We start from the raw sequence: 13,545 nt of genomic DNA on the forward strand, positions 1-13,545 counted from the left end.
GCTGAATATAACATTTATTTCGACCAAGCAGAGTTGGGGATTGTTGGAACAGCGGAAAGACTAACGGTTAAGACGGTTTTGGTGAGTTTTATTTGGTTTCTGTCCAGTTTGAATTAAGTGTGTTTAACGATGAACTGCGAAGTAAAATACATTTTCAACAGAGTCTGGTGGCAAGCAAGATCTTACTTTTTAACAAAAAGGTGTATCTCTATAGAGATCTCTATAATGATCTCGCAGATCATTGTAAAATTACTGTTTTTCTCAATGGAGTCTGGTGGGCTGTAGCTCCCATTTGTTTTGGTCTGAGATGCTGGTGCTCTAGTGACAGTGAATGTCACATACAGCTCCTTTAAACCTTAACACTTGAACCTAAAGGAAATTATATAGTTGGTGTAAATAGTATGTGTGTGCATGCATATACACATGCCTTCTTAATGGTTAATAAATAATTTAGTAATGCTCTATAGACCAGTTACAAGACATTAATAAGAACAATTTTTGGATTGCCATGAGGTACCAGTGAGGACACTGAGGTCAGGTCCTCTGTAATATTTATGAGACTTTGGGGTTTAATGACCTGAGGATGATTTTACATTCTATGATCACATATATAACTGAATTTTAGACTACATATCTTAGAATTTGACTGTTTAAAAGGCAAAAATGGAACTAAAGGGAAATACAAGGATTTAGTATTTTCCACCACATACATGGCAGTATAGAGGTTTTGAAACAAGTCAAATAAATAAAATCTTCTCCACACACACAGTCAAAAAACCACAAAAACACTCCAGCTGTGTTGTTGTGCTGGGGGGAAATTTTGAATTTTGACCTCAGTATCTCTAGAATCCTGGCTACTTCAGGTTTGCAAGGTTGTGTAAAATCCCTGTATTTACCCTCCTCCAGCATGACACTTGCTTTGTCTTTTAAACTAGCTATTAATCAGGCATCTCAGCAAAAGTTAGCATGTCATCTGCAATCACAAATATTAATCCGTTATTTATGCAAGGTTCTTACAACACAAAAGGTCATGATGGATGAGGATAATCACCAGCCAAAGGGATTTTGTATCACCTGGCAACCTGAATGTTGTTCTTATTAATGGCTTGGAACTGCTCTATAATTATTATTAATAATTATTAACCATTAATACAACCATTAGGTACATCTTATGAACCATTAGAAATAGTGTCTTATTATGTTGTCATCATTTGTTCAAATCTATTAGAGATTATTCTAGTAAAATGTTTCCGCTGCATTCATGTGAACACAAAATAAACCCCGACTAGGTTTTGGCCCACTGACAACTAAACATTCATCTGAATGAGGAAAAACTGCTTCTGATCCCGAATTCTAATGTGTCCCACGTGAGATAAATGGTCAGTGCATGACATTAACCCTTTCATCTGTGATGACGTTACTGCTATTATCATTTCCAACAGCCTCACAGGATGGATGAAGATCACTCACTCATTTATAAATAGGTTCACTGGGCAACAGGTAGCCCAGCGGGTTTTCCATTAGCCTTAGAGGGACGGGGTTTTTTAATTGTGGAAACCTTCCTGGTTGTGGTTGCAGACGGTTAACCAGGAAACACTTGCTGTTTTTCCCCCAAACTAACGGTGCTGAAATGAGTTTTAACAAATTAAAAACGTCCTAAATGTATCTATTAAGCGGATTCTGATCAAATTAAATATTTGAGTTATTGTTTTAGTTTAACGGTAAAAAAAAAAAAATGTATTTCGGCTGTTGAAACTAAAACAATAATAAAGCATAAGAAGATAAATTTTGGGAGTCTCAAAGTTATAGTTTTCACTGTTAACTGAGATCATGTAAAACAAATGAAGAGCGGTTTAAATAATAAATAGAATAAAACAGTTAACACTGTAAAATACTGTACAAGTAAACTACCTAATATGGACAGAGTCTATGAAGACACTTGAATATGTAACTTACCAAATGGTTCCTTACACGCCCTCAGACTGCTCATTTTTGAAGCTGTGACGTCTCCCATGCAGGGAAATGTATCAGGATGTATCAGTTATATAAACTCTCTAGATAACAGCTGTTTTAACAGCTTAAAAACAGGACACTACTCCTGCACGGTGAGGTAAGAGAGCGCGACAACGGCAGCCCAGCGGCGGCTCAGACAAATGAAACACCTCAGTCCTGAAAGGTAGCAGGCTCAGTGGTGCCTTCAATGTCTCCTCGTATTTCCAAACACCATTTCGGAAGTCGTTCATAGGCGACTACTTGGCAATGTATGGTATAAGCGCTGTAGACTATTGTAGAATAGTCCGGCAACAATAACATAATAGGTATGAGAGCAAATCTTTCCTCACTGAAAAATAGATTTGATAGCAAAACTATTAACACTGCAAAAAACAAACAAACAACAACAACCGTTTTATTGCAAGTAAAATTAATTTGTGATTAAAAATGTATTAATGCAAATCCAAAAGTTTTGCTTTTGAACAGAAATCTTGCTTGCTGTTGAGCTGACTCCCTCCCACTCTCACTCCGTTCGCACTGTTTGATGCGACGTGGGGCGCTCAGCCTTGCTTCCAATTTTTGCCAGTGGCCAACGAAAAATCCCCCTGCAGCCCAAGAAGCATTTTCCCCATAGGCCTCCATTATAAAAGATAGGTCTGTAAAACTGTTGACAGGACATGTACAACTGCAAACAAGGTCAATTATGACTCTTTCTATTTTGAATTTGTGATCCATGGAGGTTTTATATTTGTAAAAAGTTCCTCCAGCTGAGAAAAGCAATTTAAAAATCTGTGACATTGTGTCATCACAGTGTAAAGTCTATGGGCCGAGCAGGAACTGGGCCGCATTCCCCGGAAGTAAACCCGGAAGCTAGAAAACGTTTGGCCTATGCGCCAGGCGAGCAGCTCTCATTGGAATGAATAGGCGCCATTTTGTGGTCCGGTATCCACTTCTAATAATACATCCATGGCCCCGAGCCTGCCGAGGAAGGAAACGCTCTATCCATTTATCTTTATACATCCATGATAATAATGGCCATGAGAATTTGTGTCACCTACATCTTATCTCGATGAACCAATTAATAATCACGTCATGGTAGTGGAGGGAAACAAGCATTCACTCGCATTGTTTTTTTGCCAATTTTTTGGGCCACCAACCGGAATGACCTTTGGGAATATGGTTTTATGGTTACTTAGCTTTATGTATGGGAATGTGTAGTGACGCGGTATTGATGTTACTGGTGGTGAAAATTCATATATATGTTTGGTCACGGTGTTGTCATTGTGGGAAATGAGAGATAAAATATTACTTGTTGTCCAGTATTGTCCTGCAGTATTGTACAGCTTGTGCATGGAATTCATTGTTAATAACATTTATGCTTTGCTCTGTATGACCACATTACAATGTTAACCTTAATATAAGCACATCATGATTTTAAAAATGATAGATGAAATTTCTTGTAGTCAAATTAAGTTTCATGTCTTTACTGTAGATTGTTTTCCAGGCTGGCACAGAGCCTGTGCAGCTGAATGGATCATCATGCACCTGTGCAGCAGGTAAAGTTCTATGCAAGTTTCAGAGGGCCCATTAGAGCATGATGCTGGTGAAGGCGGTACCATCAACTATGGCCACATGATCACATTGTTGTATGTTACCAATCTGAACTTGCAAGAGAAGTGCGGAAGGACGGTGATTTTAATACCTGTACTTTTAACATTTATGGGGGTTTTCATGCTTAATTTGTTTCAGGGTCCCTCCTTGAACCATCGGTGCTGTCCCCTGGGGAAGGACTAAAAAGCCTCAGACCCCAACCACTAATATCCTCAGTGATGCTTGGCTTGTCTGAGCTTTCACTGGTTGACTACAGGTTTGGACCTGTGCCGCGAGGTTCAAATCTGTTCAGTGTAAAAGTCTCCCCCTGTGGCTTTGTCATACATCCTGATGCTGCCCACCTTGGTGCCAGCCCAGATATCACTGCAACAGAAGCTCATATTTAATTGTCACCCAATAACTACTCACTATAACTAACCACTAAGGCACTTCCACTGGGCTTTCCTCCTGAGTCTCTGTACAGAGGTGGCGCTTCCACTCAAACAACCATCTGAACTGAGGAACTGATGATCTACTGATGTTAGAATACAAGTCCGGCTGGTGAATATCAGACTTCGCACTGACTTTAACCGAGTGCCTGACCAACAGCACTGCACGGCTGGAAATGTAGCCAATGTTTTCTGTTCCTGACTTTGACGTACTGCCTTGATTACTTTAAGTAACGGTATGATATGAGTCTGAAGAGCCGCATCATAAAGAAATTAGTCCCAACCTCTGTCTTAATTTACCTGATCGTCCTCTCCGTCTCCCTCTTCATCATAGTAATAGATGTTGTCTCTGATATCGTCGTCCTGCAGTAGAGGCTCCTTCTTCTCTCCTCTTCTCCGTCTCGCAAACAGCAGCAACAGCAACAGCAGCACTGAGCACACAGAGCACAAAGCTTAATACAACACACCCACATGATTCAGTCGCCACAAGTCCAACCATTACTACAGAGCAGAGAAAGGAAAGCTACGGGGAGTGGGGAGAGTTGAGCCTGCCAGCAGAAGAGTTCACCATTGTTCTTATTGTTAACAAAGACCAAAACCAACAATGAATCATCCCACTAACAAACATTGTGTGTGTATCATATCTTCTTCCTCTGTGCCATATAACTCCATCGTTGTCCAAAAATGATTAAAAACACATCAATGAGCCACACTGTTGCACTGGGTGACATGTTCCCTCATTGCCATGAACACACACACAGTAGTTTATTTGGACTCAATCCCACACACACCGTCCTGCTGTCCCGAATACTAGAGCACCAAATGTGGATTAATCCGCCGCTGAAAAAAGTCCCCAACAGATGCACTATTTCCTCTTGTTTGAGTTTGCTAAAAACTACCGTGACCAGCTGACCAGAAACTATAAACTTTATATTTGTGATTCATTTTTAAATATTTATGTCTTCAGTAGGAACCAATCAGAATCAGAAACAGGTTTATTGCTAAGTAGGTTTTCACATACAAGGAAGGTGTTGTAGTGCATAACAGTCAAAATATACAAAGTAAGAGGAAAAAACAGCACTGTAAAAGTCAAGCAATCATAAATATAAAATAGTTCTTAAGTGAAAAGAACTGTACATTGTTTAAAATGAAGAGAATGGAATGTGCAAAATATTGACTAAATATGTAAATGTTCACAGTACGAAAAATATGTGCAATGTGCAAAATAATAATCCAATGATTATGATGATGTAACATGTCACGTTAGATATGGAGACTCGATGTAACGGGCAGTGTCCGTGGGGCGGGATAAGAGTCAGCGTCAGTGGGCTTTGGGCTGAGTGTCACAGACAGTATTAGCTGCCTCAGCTTCAGGGTCCTGGTACTGCTCATCCTGGCTCACTGTCACACTGTCATGGCTTGCTGGGATCCTTGAACAGAAAGGAGCCATCATCAATGTTATTCCTACTATGACAAGTCAAAATGTCCGCTGTGAAAAAGGCCTATTACAAAAAAGGTTTAAAGGTGAAGGAATCATCATGAGGTGCAATTGTTTTCCCATTCACTGCATGATGTATCATCTGCGGTGGAAGGTGGAACAAACTATCTGCAGAAGGACTGTGCTTAAGTAAAAGTTTGAGGTACTTTTACTTGAGTATATTCATGTTATGTTACTTTTTATGTACACTTCTACTCCACTACATTTCAAAGGTAAATATTGTACCTTTATATTTCACTATATTCATTTGCTGATTAAGATTTTACATTCAGAAATATGTGAAAAGCTTATAAAATACAATACATTGTTAAGATTAAACCAGTGGTTCAAAACCATTTGGCTTGTGACTCCTTACAAAAAAAGTGCCTGGGTGGGGTCCTTCACCATGTTTCAGATGTCTATGAGTTGTTAGCAGTTCATTTAGAGTCCATTATTTTACAAAAAAGCAAACTCACGACCTCTCAAATGTATCTTGTGACCCTTTGGAGGGGCCTGACCCCTGACTGCATCTAAAGTAGATAAACTAGCTCCACCTCGAGCAGCTACAACAGTAAAATGCTGCTTACACATGGTTGCATCAGTATTAACACTCCAATAATGTCCGATATAATAATATATCAGTCACAAGGGACATTTTATTGTAGAATGATTACTTTTACTTTCATACTTTCTACATTCTTTTTACTCTCACTGCTGTCATATTTGTTGGGTCTCAGGACCCAACTGAAATGCACCGCAGGAGAAGTGCAACTGTTTTCTCTTGCGAGTACTTTGACATTGTCGGTATGCTATTGAAAGGTTCAGGTTGCCTTCATTTACCACCAAACTGTATCGCAACATCTATCTGGCTTGTTAAAAAAAAATATAGCTCTTTAGCCATTTATCCAGTCCTTCTGATGTATTGATAATCTGAGAAGTTGGGCTCCTAGGACAGAACTAAACTAGAGCGATGTGTTTGCATTGAGCAGGGACCACTCAGGAAGCTGACGAAACTTGTGGACACATCAGAAAGATTGCTCAGGCGGATGTGGAAATGAACTGGCCCATTGTAACCACCTAAAACTCTAGAAACGAGGGTTCCTCCCTTGAAATGTCAGGCCAGATTGTAACAGATAAAGTCCAACTTTTACCTCCACTGAGTCAGGCTAAGGAGAGCTCAGAGAAGTGTTTGCTAGGTCTATTGTTGTCTGGATTGCAACATTTTGGTAACGCGGTCCAAAAGCCGAAAATCAGGTATACAGGCAGATAATCTCCTTCATATATGAAGCAAAAGAGTCAGGATCCTAGATAGATAGAGTACTCTCACAAGAAACAACAGGCATAAAACAGAGAAATACAATCCTGTTTCAAGTGAACTCAGCTGAGGGACCTGGATACTCAGAGGAGGAGGAGCCAACAGGTGAAAACAAGATTACACTAGGGACCTCTGCTGGACTGTCAAGGTAACACAAGACCACAGTAAACAGGGCACAAGCCAGAAAACAGGTGCGTGGAGGGCACAGTCACAATCAGCCTGTTGATGCTGCTGTTACAGGCCATGCTGTTCTTGACCCTCAGTGTGGAATTATTGCAGAGGAAATCATTATTTAAAGCTGCACCAATCAATATTTTTCATTAAACAATGGATCAAATGACTTTGTGTAATGTGAAAGGTTTTGCTCATAGTGATGAACCCACAGAGTATCATCACCAACTCTGTGTTCCCCTCAGCTCTGCAGTGCACCTTTAGCCTCTTTTAGCTCATTGTTTTGGTTTTCTGACCCACAAACTCTGCCCTCATTAGAAATACTGAGGTCATGAGACGACTGACACCTCCCTACCAACCGCCGTGGAAAATTTTGACCAGACATCAAAAAGAAAGTCTCTAAAAGATTGCAGTTATTTGGCCTTTTCATGTTTTATTTTCTGTACATATTATTTGCCAAAATAAAAGTCTAAATGCTGTTTCAAAACCTTCTTCACACTAATAAAAATTTAAGATTGAAAAATAAAAGCATTGTGGAGAAGTCCTTTATTTACTTATTTTTGTCACTCGAAAAGTAGTCAAATTTAAATAGAAATACTGGAATCAGCCAATAAAATTGCCACAATGCATAAGCGTTTAATCGTAGAATTTAAACTCACCCAGGGCTGGTAGAATGCACAGATACAATACAGAGGACTGACTGTACAGCAGACAGACACAGCTAGCTTAGCAGCTAAAGAGCCAGACATTTTTCTCAGGAGTCAGCGCTACAATAAGAGTGAATATTGGACTTACATTCACAGGATGAACACAAACATGACTCCAAATGAATGATTCTGTTGTTGCATATTTGCAACTTATGCTACTCAGTTTACAGTTACAACACTGGGTAAAAGTGAGGCATTAAATTCAGCAAAATAAGGGACCATTTATGTTAAGAGATGTGTGTGTGTTGATTTAGGGGGATAAAGACATTTTTAGAGTCCAAAGCCAATGAAGGCTACAATGTGTCTGTTTAAGCAATGACTGGTTCTTTTTTCCCCATTATAACATATAAACGACATACCAACTTATGCTTGTTGTTTTAATGACATAAGTTTGCATGTTGTTATAATGACAAATGTTTAAACGTGATACCTTGGTATTGCACAATAACGATGTATTATCCTGATATAACAAGATATAATGATATGTGGTTAGATAGAGATGAAAAGTTACTTAGTGATAACGAGAAAAATGCCATTAAAACATTACAAAACTTGTAATATCGCAAAATAAACGTTTTAAAACAATACCATTTATAAATAAAGTTTTTGATTTAACAGCAATTTTTTTGTAATGTGGCAGCAATATACCATATTTATATGGTCAGCTCTTTTTATCATCAAAGAAAAACTGAAGGTCCGATATAAATATCTTTTAACCGAGGTGGTAAATCCGACATACATTAAACGCGTCAAAAAGATACATTCTGCTTCGTCATTACGTACAGCGACGTAGCCCGTTTGCCCAATCAGGTGAAGAGCCTGATGGTCAGGAAGGAAGCAGATGATATGGCAGCTTTGAGAGCGACCAGGTGGAACTTGCTTTGTTAACAAGGCTAAACCATTGATTATGAAAACACTTTGACTCAGAGACGGCAGCTGCTCGAAATGATTTACTTAATATTGATTTCCGCGTTCTCCGGAGCAGTCGTTACGTTGATATTACAGTTCTTGCTGATATACCGGAGAAACCCCGAGCCAATAGACAGGACAGTGCAGTATGTCAAAGTAGTGCCTGATAAAGCATTGAAGGATTACTTTAATACCCAACATGCCGAACCAGGCCAGCAGCAGCAGCAGGACAGCACGGCATCTGCTACATCTAAACAGCAAGAGGCCGTCTTAACAAGGCAGCAGGAAGCGGCTGTCGTCAGCGGCAGCCCCAAACAACAGCCGCCACCGCCTTCCCAAAGCGAGCCCGTTGATGCGGCCATACCTGAAACGTGCAATTTCCTAAATGCTATATTTTTGTTCCTATTCAGAGAACTCCGAGACACCCCTGTCGTTAGACACTGGCTCACCAAAAAGATAAAGGTGGAGTTTGAGGAGCTGCTGCAAACCAAGACAGCTGGTCGGCTCCTGGAGGGACTCAGTCTCAGGGATATTTCCCTAGGCAATTCTCTGCCGGTCTTTAAAACGGCCAAACTTATGAAGCCGGTCCATTTGAATGAGGACGGTATGCCCGATGAACTCAACTTTGAGGTGGACATCGAATACAATGGCGGCTTTCATCTCGCCATTGACGTCGAGCTGGTGTTTGGGAAGTCTGCCTACCTGTTCGTTAAGATGAGGCGCGTGGTGGGTAGGCTGAGGCTGCAGTTCACGCGCATGCCCTTCTCCCATTGGTCCTTCTCCTTCCTCGAGGACCCGCTGGTGGATTTTGAGGCGAAGTCACAGTTTGAAGGAAGGCCGCTGCCTCAGCTCACCTCCATCATAGTCAACCAGTTGAAACGGGTCATCAAAAAGAAGCACACCTTGCCGAACTACAAAATCAGGTAGGCTCAATAACTGTGGGCTGAAGAAACTCCTCACCAAACTATAAAACCACCTAGGCCTGCTAAAGCTGTTTAAACACCAGACCAAACTACTCAGAAACAAACTACTCTACAACAGAAATCATACAATAACAGGAGAAGATTCAAGGGGTCAAAATGGACTACCTAAGTATGAAGTAGCTAATGCTTTTATGTGGGTTAAAGGATATCAAAATGGACTGCCAGAGCTATAAATTGGTAACTGTTTTTCTTTAAAACCATACTATTGGTGGTAACAATAACATATTAATAAATTGAAAGCATTTTTCCCATTTGATGGAATGAGGGAAAATAGAGATACAAGTGCTTAGATGATATATATAAATGATTTAAAAAACAAAACAAAACACATTTTGCACTTTTATTCCACTAGTAGTTTATCCAGAGAGAGCAGCCCAAACTTTCAGAACAATGGTATATGCTAGCAAAAACTACTGCCTAATTTGAATGGGGGACAAAAAGTTGAAATTAATTTTCATGCATTTATTATGACTTTATTCTTTGTTTTCTGAGCTGTCACCAGAGCTGCTGCTCTGTCTCCTCTTGCAGTGAATAGCTCCTTCATTTCCATTTGAGTTCTGTTGTGGAACTATAGTGTCTTATCAACATCACATAAAATACAGTTAGAATTGGTGTATAGCATGCAGTTGGGACACAGGGCATATCACATAATGGTCCTTCAGCTGTGTCCATGGATTCACTTGGAACTAGGAGTTTGACCCAAAAAACAAAACAAAAATTCAACTTTATTGACTATTTTTCTAGAGCTTTCAACTGCATCTTACAGTCTTCATCAACGGATGTAGTTTGCTCAGTTGTCATGAAGATATTCTTCATGCACAGAGCAAACCCGATCCTGAAGACTGAGATGCAGTTGAAAGCTCTGGAAAGAAGCTACTAAAACACTGTCAGATTGAGATGATGTTGCCATCTTTTTATGACTTCCTAAACTGAAAAAAAAAAAATGCTCTGGGACACAGAGACCTGTCTTTACAATCACATTTGAACAGATAACAAAAACATAGCAAGCCACATTGGTGATTTATAAAATAAATCCCATTTATATAGTACAACATAGACTCAGCTAGTTTTCCGTATTTATGGTCCTTGGTTGTGCTGCCACACTGGCACAGCTATGTTTTTGGGGAACCAAACTCTCCACCATAAACTAAAATAACATCTCCCACTCCATGAGTCAGAAGATTTTAGACTCCTTCCCTCCCACTTGCAGCTGCTACTCATTCTTTAGATATCACTTTTGTTTTCAGTGTGTTATTAATCATAAATCATGCACAGGAGTTTCAGAAAATGTTTAATAATAACGATGGGTTGACAGTGTGGAGAAAAATACATTATGAGGTTTGTGAACCTTGGGCCATCAGTGATACCATCCTCCACCACATGTCTGATCCTCAAAACTTGACTTCAGTAGTGAATGACCTTCCAGTCCTCCATCCATTCGCTGAGAAAGGTTACATTACTTGGACATGCTGGAGTCAACATATTAACCAATGCGTCTTAACGAAATGCAGCTTGATAGGATGTTTACATACTGGCTGCCGTTTAGCTCACTGTGTGCCTAGAAAATAATGGAGTCACTTGGGATCTCACGTCACTGTCCTCCAAGTGCTTTTTTGGTAACAAATTCTAGATTGGCATGTGACTTCCAAATTAAATACACATCTTTTTGTCACATTCAGCGACTAACTCCTCACTTTCCGGTAGCTGTCCGTCTGGTCTTTGTACACAGCCCTGGCACTGTAAATGCTTAACAAACTGTTCCAGTCATGATTTGTGTGTCAGGTAGTGTTAAATGACTTGCCCGCGGACATTCAGCTTATTTTGTAGTTTGCCAAGCTGTGCTGTTGTTGTGATGTTAGCTGTAGTAGCAGGAGAGTTGTGAGTATCGCTGTCTGGAGCTGCTGTGCTGGCTCTGGCTCTCTGCATGTTAGCTTTGCAGCAGCAACTGTAGCGGCGGTTTGCTAACCTACAACCTAGCTAAGCTAAACCACAACCTAGCTAACGTTAGTTACATAACTTGCTGTGTTGTTGTTTGCTCTATATCATGGTATTTGTCATGTTATTGGATTTCTCCAGAATCGCATACCCCTGCTTTAATTGTTTCAGCTCTATAATGGTGTATTTCTACTGGTGTATGGTGTTTGACTTCCACCACACAGCATTTAGTATTATGAACAAAAAGTGGAATTTGGTCTCCACAGACCGTAGAGCCTACTTCCACTTTGAGTCTCCCACAAGCCTTCCAGCAACACTAGTCTACATGTCATATGAGATTTCTGTTTTCAACAGTGGCTTTCTCTTTGCCTCTCTCCCATAACTAACTGTCTGGTGAAGCACCTGGGCAACAGTTGCTGCATTCTTTGTTTTTTTGTGATTGACCACACTGTACCATACAGTGCCTTGGAAATAATCTTCTATCCTTCCCCTGATTTGTAGTTTTCTATAACCTTGTTGCAGATTGGTATCATTTGTCTTCATGATGTGGCCAACTGTTGTAGCTTCCACATACAGGCATATTTAACACACTCGTCATTTAACGGTCTATGTGACTCCAGTGATGGTTTAGGTTTGTCATTGAAAATTATGAATACAATCAAAATGCTCGGAATTATGTATCTAAATATATAGACAATTGTGTCATTTTGACTTTTGTTGTTGATCAGAGTAAAAAAAAGCCTAATTACATCTAAGATTCAAAGATGTAGCACAATAAAACAAAGGGGACAAATGCTTTTAATAGGCTCTGTACCTAGTTGAAAGTAGAGATGGGAAGTGAGCGAAGAAGAAACAGAGTGAGAAAAGGGGAAATAGAAAAAAAGTGCGTATGAGAGAGAAAGCAAAACTAAACGGAAACTTGTGTTATTTGATCCTTATTCTAGTTTGGTTACTTACTTACCAAATTAAAGAAATAGTAACAGAGGAAGCTCAGCAGCACCCAGCGAGTGCACATACTGGTGACAGACATTGTGGAAAGTGACACAGACTTGAGGCATCTTGTAATTCAGCATGTCTGATATGGACAGGACTCATTCAAGTCCCAGCTGTCCTCTGGGGAACGGCGGGGACCTTCTCACAGCAGCACGGCAACAAGACAAATGTGTATTCTGACTATTGACTTGAGTCTCAGCCTTTGTTGAGTGAGTCCTGTCAAGGCGCCCGCCATTAGTTATCAGGGCAAAGAATGGCTTATTGTTATTTACTATCAGTTGTCGCAGTGCAGTGTGCAACGTTTCTTACCCTTTCTGACACACTTGCTCTATTTCACCCCTCTCTTTATCCAGTTCACCCTGCAGACTTCTAGTGCGAGCCTGGCTAATATGCACTGGCTGGCGATTCTTTCATAGTATGCAGGGGTCAAGAATGGCTGTGCAGATCTGAAACTCCAACTTTCTACCTATACACGTCTTTACTGCCAAAAGGTTGGAAATCTCAGCTTCATGTTCAAACCACAGAATTGTATTATTAACACAACATTATTAAAATAGAGGCATGGCATCTTTGCCCACAAAACAACCCTGTGCCTTGCAGCATTGCAGTTTTAGCATTTGAAGCTAAGAGGTTTGACTTTGAATGTTAAGTGGACGTGGCCAATGCTGATCGCCCCCTCCAAACAACAAACTACACAGAGCAGCTGGTACAAGTCCAGCTGGTCAATATGAACTTTAAACTAATTTCACCTCAATGCAGACTGTATTGTGTAAAACTTGTCCAGCTTGAGCAGTGAGTTTTTCCTCACACTGATTTTCCCCACTGATTGTGAGCGATGGAGCTGTTTTTTCTCTACTTTTACCAACTTGTAAAAACTTGAAAAAAAAATCTTTTTCATGGCATTATGATGTAGGTCTCCTCTCCTCTGACTCGGATTAGATCAGATAATTAAGTGATTCATCAATTGACAGAAAATAAAATGGCAACTATTTCCATAATTGATTGATCATTGAGGTTATTTTTT

The 13,545-nt window shown here is 40.0% G+C and overlaps 2 protein-coding genes and 1 long non-coding RNA gene across 5 annotated transcripts in view; 1 reads left to right on the forward strand and 2 right to left on the reverse strand.

Annotated features, from left to right (window-relative positions):
* The window catches only part of edaradd (EDAR-associated death domain), a 30,458-nt gene extending 28,295 nt beyond the window's left edge, over nucleotides 1-2,163 (reverse strand). For both annotated transcript variants that reach the window (XM_044214497.1, XM_044214496.1), the window contains exon 1: nucleotides 1,957-2,163. In XM_044214497.1, coding sequence (XP_044070432.1) covers nucleotides 1,957-2,014 — 58 coding nt within the window. In that variant the 5' untranslated portion in view covers nucleotides 2,015-2,163. The remainder of the gene's footprint in view (nucleotides 1-1,956) is intronic.
* Nucleotides 2,164-5,008: 2,845 nt separating this feature from the next.
* LOC122884296 lies at nucleotides 5,009-9,197 on the reverse strand. Its single transcript, XR_006379854.1, has 2 exons — nucleotides 9,060-9,197; nucleotides 5,009-5,461 (listed from the first exon to the last, which is right to left on the reverse strand). It is a non-coding gene; the product is annotated as an uncharacterized LOC122884296 (long non-coding RNA).
* Nucleotides 8,459-13,545, forward strand: part of pdzd8 (PDZ domain containing 8) — a 71,732-nt gene continuing 66,645 nt past the window's right edge. Inside the window, exon 1 of one of the 2 annotated variants that reach the window (XM_044214068.1) lies at nucleotides 8,459-9,533. In XM_044214068.1, coding sequence (XP_044070003.1) covers nucleotides 8,647-9,533 — 887 coding nt within the window. In that variant the 5' untranslated portion in view covers nucleotides 8,459-8,646. The remainder of the gene's footprint in view (nucleotides 9,534-13,545) is intronic. The other variant, XM_044214069.1, reaches the window with a different exon arrangement.

Source organism: Siniperca chuatsi, linkage group LG11, assembly GCF_020085105.1.
Source record: "Siniperca chuatsi isolate FFG_IHB_CAS linkage group LG11, ASM2008510v1, whole genome shotgun sequence".
Classification (NCBI taxonomy): Eukaryota; Metazoa; Chordata; class Actinopteri; order Centrarchiformes; family Sinipercidae; genus Siniperca; species Siniperca chuatsi.